This window comes from Psammomys obesus, unplaced genomic scaffold (genome assembly GCF_907164565.1).
Source record: "Psammomys obesus unplaced genomic scaffold, mPsaObe1.curated_primary_1811, whole genome shotgun sequence".
Lineage (NCBI taxonomy): Eukaryota > Metazoa > Chordata > Mammalia > Rodentia > Muridae > Psammomys > Psammomys obesus.
Window position 1 is genome coordinate 15,471 of NW_026589108.1, and position 6,179 is coordinate 21,649.

Consider the following 6,179-nt stretch of genomic DNA (forward strand, 5'->3'; position numbering starts at 1 on the left):
GCTCTAAGAGCAACAATCAATAAATGGAACCTCATGAAACTGAAAAGCCTTTGTAAAGCAAAGGACACTGTCATCAGAACAAAGTAACAATCTACAGACTGGGAAAAGATCTTCATCAATCCTATATCTGACAGAGGGCTGATATCCAGAATATAATAAAGAACTAAAAAAGTTAAAATGCAACAAATCAAGTAATCAAATTTAAAAAATGGGTTACAGAGCTAAACAGAGAATTCTCTGTAGAGGAATGTAGAATGGAAGAGAAACACTTAAAGAAATGCTCAATGTACTTAGTCATTAAGGAGATGCAAATCAAAATGACCCTGAGATTTCACCTTACACCTATCAGAATGGCTAAGACCAAAATCTCAAGTGTCAATACATTCTGGAGAGGTTTATGAGGAAGGGGAACCCTCCTCCAATGCTGGTGGGAATGTAAACTTGTCCAATCTCTTTAGAAAGCCATCTGGTACTTTCTCAGATACTTAGGAATAGCACTTCCTCAAAACCCAGCTGTACCAATCCTAGACAAATATCCAAAATATGCTCAAGTACACAGCAAGGACATTTCTTCAACCATGTTCATAGCATCTTTATTCGTAATATCCATAACCTGGAAACTACGCAGATGTCCCTCAATTGAGGAATGGATTCAGAAATTGTGGTACGTTTACACAATGGAATACTACTCAGCAATTAAAAACAAAGAAATCATGAAATTTTCAAGCAAATGGTGGGAACTAGATAAGATCATCCTGAGTGAGGTATCCCAGAAGCAGAAAGACACACATGGTATATACTCACTTATGAGTGGATATTAGATATATAATATACGATAATCATACTAAAATGTGTATATCTAAAGAAGCTAAGGAAGAACGAGGACCCTGGGTAAGATGATCAGCCCTCACTCAGAGAGACAAATGTGATGGACATTGGAAGAAGGAGAAAACAGGAAAGAGGACAGGAACCTACCACAGAGGGCCTCTGAAAGATTCTACCCAGCAGTGTATAAAAGCAGATGCTGAGACTGATAGCCAAACTTTGAGCATAGTGCAGGGAATCTTATGAAAGAAGGGGAAAGTAGTAAGACCTGGAGAGGACAGGAGCTCCACAAGTAGAACAACAGAACCAAATATCTGGGCACAGGGGTCTTTTCTGAGACAGATACTCCAACCAAGGACCATTCATGGATATAACCTAGAACCCCTGCTCAGATGTAGCCAATAGCAGCTCAGTATGCAAGCGAGTGTCTAATAAGGGGAATAGGGACTGTCTCTGACATGAATTCAGTGGCTGGCTCTTTGGTCACTTCCCCCTAAAGAGTGAGCAGGCTTACCAGGCCACAGAGGAGGACATTTCAGCCAGTCCTGATGAGACCTGAAAGGCTAGGGTCAGATGGAAGGGAAGGAGAACCTCCCCTATCAATGGACTTGGAGAGGGACATGGAAGGAGATGAGACATGGAGGGTGGAATTGGGAGAGAATGAGGAAGGGGGCTACAGCTGAGATACAAAGTGAATAAACTTCAATTAATATAAAAATAAAAATTTAATTAAAAAAGATAGAGGACATACCTGTGATGTCTACACAGGTACCATTGACCTTTATATGTACCATTGTAGAGTATCATTGACTTACTACTCCAACCCAGGAAACTGAAACATTACATCACAAAGAGAATGAGGAAGAAGAGATAGGGGATGTCAATGGGTCGTGGGAAAGAGGAAAGGGTGGGAGGACAAAGAGGGAGTAAGAGGAGAAGAGAAAAACCCTTACTTCACTATCTGTCTAGATGGCACTCACCCTCCTTCACTTCCCGAGCAATCTCAAGTTTTTCAGAGATAGTTGTCCTGCTAGCACCTTTAATACATCTGTCTAAATGATATTCACCCACCTTCTCTTCCAGGGCAATCTCAAGTTTGTCTCAGAGACAGTTGTCTTGCTAGGCGCTTTAAGAAATTATAGTCCGGACAGATGACAATAGTGGAGAATTCCCCCTTTGAATAGACTAGGGAAAGGGTATAAAGGGAAGAGGGAGGGAGGGTGGTACTGGGGGAGTTGGGGGAGGGGGCTGCAATTAGAATATATAGTGAATAAATTGTGAAGAAAATAATTATAGTCCATACTAAATCTGTGACCTTTCGCAAACTGTAAACAATGAGAGTAGGATAATAAATACCCATAATGCATTGCCATACCAGATCTGATCATATGACAGCCTTCTGGATACATTGGAGAGAAGTAAAGAGGCAAGGACTTGTCATGTAGTCTGTGGTTGAAATATTCTCCAAGGGATAGTTCTGGAACTGATGGTGACAGGCTGGACCACAGGGAAGTGAAAGAAGAGGTGGAAAATTCCAGAGACATGTTTTCTAGGTAAACCTGCTTTCACAAACAAGGCTAGGAATATATGAAAGAGCAGCAGCAACAACAACAAAAAAACTGTACTCATACCTCTGACCCACTGAGGGCACAGAAGTAAAAGGCAGATTTGTGCTTCTCTTGAACAGGAAGCTGATGGGCACAGGTGCCAGGCTGCACTCAGGTGGAGTAATTCTGCGGATCCAGTGCCCACATCGTAATGTGGGTATACTGCACTGTACCCTGGGGATTCACTGAGATCTAGGGAGCTTTACATCAAATGATAACAAAGGAGCAGGTGGATATGCTAATCTGGGTTATCTGAGATTTCAGATTCCTATACAAACTCTATCTAAAGAAGGCTAATTATCCACCACTTTGATTTTTAATAACACAAGAGAAATTACAAAGATTAAAATGTCTTTGGATAGAAGTGTCAGGTGAGGTACTGAAGTCTCATTCTCACCACATTGTCCACTCCGTAAGAAAGACTGTGGGCATGCTGTGTGAAAACAAACGAGGTCATTTGAGAGACAGCCCTCCTCCCCAGCCATGCATCTACCTCAGAACACTCTGGACAGGTGGCTGTTTTAGTCAGGGTTCTCTACAGGAACAGAATCAAGAGGATGAAAAATAGTCATATGTATTTATAATATAATATATGGTATATATACCCAAATAATGCTAGAATGTATTCAGTCAGCTTTAAATTAGTAACAAGAGGTAAACCACACCGGAGATGATGAGACCCAGTATTTTACTTGGTCCTTCTGGGTAGGTACCTCAACAGTCAGACTAGTTTCTTCACAGCTGTCACACCGTGGGAGCCATGACTGCTAATTACTCTACAGATCAGGTGCCTCAGTAGTCTCATTGTGGCTCCAGAAGCCTGGAAGTTTCCTAGAGAGCCACTGCTTGTGCTCTCAGCAAAGGAATCAGCCGCAGCCACATCAACAGAGCAAACTAACCTAGAGATGTAAGGGAAGGCCAAGGAGCACAAGGCAGAATGACCTTCCCTCTGACACACACTTTTAACCTGCATTCTTACCTGCAGGGGCCACCCACAATTGGGGTGGGTCTCCTGACAACAGTCAAGATAGAACAATTCTTCAGGTGAGCCTCCCTACTCAGGCCATTGATATAGGATCTAATTATAATAATGGCCTTTAATGTATATTATAAAACATTAAGATATGACTTTATTTTAGAAGGATTTCAGAGACCCATAGCTTGACTTATTTCTTGCAATCCTCTGGAGAGTTTCAGCTCTTGGCCCAGGGAAGGAACCATTCCTGTAATGTGACTTTTCTCTTCTCATTGTTACTCAGGAAAGTCCTTAGGTAACACTCCTGTTAGCAATTAGTATTTTATTTTCTCCACAAAAACCAGAGTATGAGAGCAAAAGAGGGTAGGAGGAAGTGAGGAAATGCCCCTTATCTGAGCTGAGCTTGTCAAGAACACAGTCAGCTTGGCTCCCCTCCAGGCACAGTACTCAGCTGCAGAGAGAGCAGTTCGACCCCATTCCCTGCAAGAAAGTTTGGGCTCTTCGGTTTATCTTGGGGAGGGACTGCAGGGAGCTGATGGACAGCTTTGATGAACATCCCCCCATGCTCCTGTGTCCCTTTAGGAGAGGTACTCCACAGCTCAGAGCAGCCAGGAGACCACTTCAATGCATAGTGTCTTGAGAACGACCAGTCAATGCAATTCCTGGACTTTCTGGGTCCTCCTGCATTGGACGTGGTGGGGTTCTAGGCACCAATATCCTGCTGCTGGGCAAAGCTGTGTCACCTTGGCTTCACCAAGCATATCTAGATTCACAGCATAACGGAAGGTGGAGTCTGGATTCAGAGGACAAAGTGACCTAGAAGACTCTGTGATATTCAGTACCAGCCATAGTAAGTGACTGGGACCCAGTGTAAACCATCTGTCAGCGATGTATTTATATTTAAGCGTGTCAGTGAGGTCTGGCGAGGGGCGTGGTCTCCAGACCTGACCTGACATCCTTTGAGAGAGTCTGTTTTCCAGTGTCCTATCGTGTCACTTTAGGGTCTGACCTGATTAGAATTGTCCCGCTGCATCAACACTAGCTTTCTTAGCAGTCTGGAGCCTAGCCAGCTCATATACTTGTTGACCCGAACTGCCTTGCTGGGGTGAGCTCACTTGTCGCACTGTCCTCTTCCCTCATCTGGACAAGCTCAGCTCAGATAATGGTCACTTCCTCACTTCTTCCTCCCCTCTTTTGCTCTCATTACTCTGGCTTTTGGGGAGAAGATAAAATACTAATTGCTGACAGTAGTGTTACCTGAGGATTTTCCCGAGTAACAATGAGAAGAGAAAAGTCACATAACAGGAATGGCTGAATAGGAAAGTGGTAAGAATCTGCTGCCCACATTTCAAGAAACACTAAACTTAAGGCTGTGTGATGCCAGACTTCTTAAGAAAATGAAATATATTTTCGTAAAGTTTAATTTAATGATGTGATATATATTACGGCAAATGGCAGTTTGGTGAGGAATACCTGTAATTCCAGCATTTGATGTCCCAAGGCACTTCAAGATCAGCCTGTGCTACATACTGACCTCCAGGTCAGCCTATGCCACAAAGCAAACATTAGGACCCCACTTCTAAAAGTCATCATAACAAAAAAGTTTACAATGTACTTCTCTTTAGCTTGTATAGATGTGGAATATAATGTCAACACTTCTCAGTGAGCACGGAAGACATTAGGAACACGGATATCTCTGCTGATCAGAACATAGGGGCTGAAACTAGCATAACCAAGTTCTAACAATGTTTTAATACTTAGTACAAGAGAATCATGTGTCACTGTAAAACCTGTGTAGAAGGAGAGAATAAAATCTGCCCAATAGAAGAAAAGGAAGCAGGTCATAAGAATCAGAACACTCCAGGTAGCTCTGATTTCTGGAGGAGAGTTCTTTCTGGAGGAGAGTTGTCTGGAACTGTAGAGGTAGAGGACATGCTTGTGATGCTTATACAGATGGAAAGCCATGAACCCACTGCTCCAGCCCATCAGAGTCTGAAAGATGACATCACGAAGAGTCATGAGAGAGAGGAAAAGCCACTTAACTATGTTCCTGGAGGGCAGCATATAGCAATGTCCAGTGAATGTTTCAGCTTCAGACCTGTTCAAGCCGTTGCCTGATTTGATGTAGCAGAGCAAATTAGAGCTTATGAGAGTATTGACAGTCCAAAAGAGGAGGAGACAGGGAAAAACTTGCCATGCTGTCTCCGGTTTGAGTTTTGTCCAAATGGTGGTCCTGGGACTGATGGTGACAGCCTGGACCACACTGAGGAGACAGGTGGTGCAGATGGAGAGGCCCCGTGCCATCCTTGCTAGATAAACCACAGCTTTACAGCCAATATCTCCTAGGAAGTTTCTAAAATAAAACACTGTGGCTATATCTCTGATCACTATGCTACAAATAATCATTATATTACAAAATGCCAAGTGGGTGAGAATAAGGTCTATGGGCTTTTTTTCAATCCCTAAAACATAAGTATACATATGTTTCACAATTACCAAGACATTTCCTACAATTCCAGGTCCAAAAAGAGAAAAGAAGACTATTGCCTGGGTAATGTTATTCAACTTCATCTTCTGACTTGATACACAGCACTAGAAAAACATCTTCTGAGAAATAAATGTAGTATTTTCTCACCTTATTCATATAACAGAATGGCCTCAACTATATAAACAGATATGGTTCTTTACTTTATGATGCCTGATCACTATGTCTGATGTCCTTTTTGATTTTTTTTGTTTTCTTCTTATCCTTTCCTTCTCATAGAAATTAT

General features: G+C 42.4%; 1 protein-coding gene across 1 annotated transcript; it reads right to left on the reverse strand.

Annotated features, from left to right (window-relative positions):
* Positions 1–5,067: 5,067 nt before the first annotated feature.
* Positions 5,068–5,979, reverse strand: LOC129674818 (putative vomeronasal receptor-like protein 4). The gene has a single exon (XM_055604917.1). The coding sequence runs from the start codon at positions 5,977–5,979 to the stop codon at positions 5,068–5,070; it is 912 nt and encodes a 303-aa protein (XP_055460892.1).
* Positions 5,980–6,179: the final 200 nt, after the last annotated feature.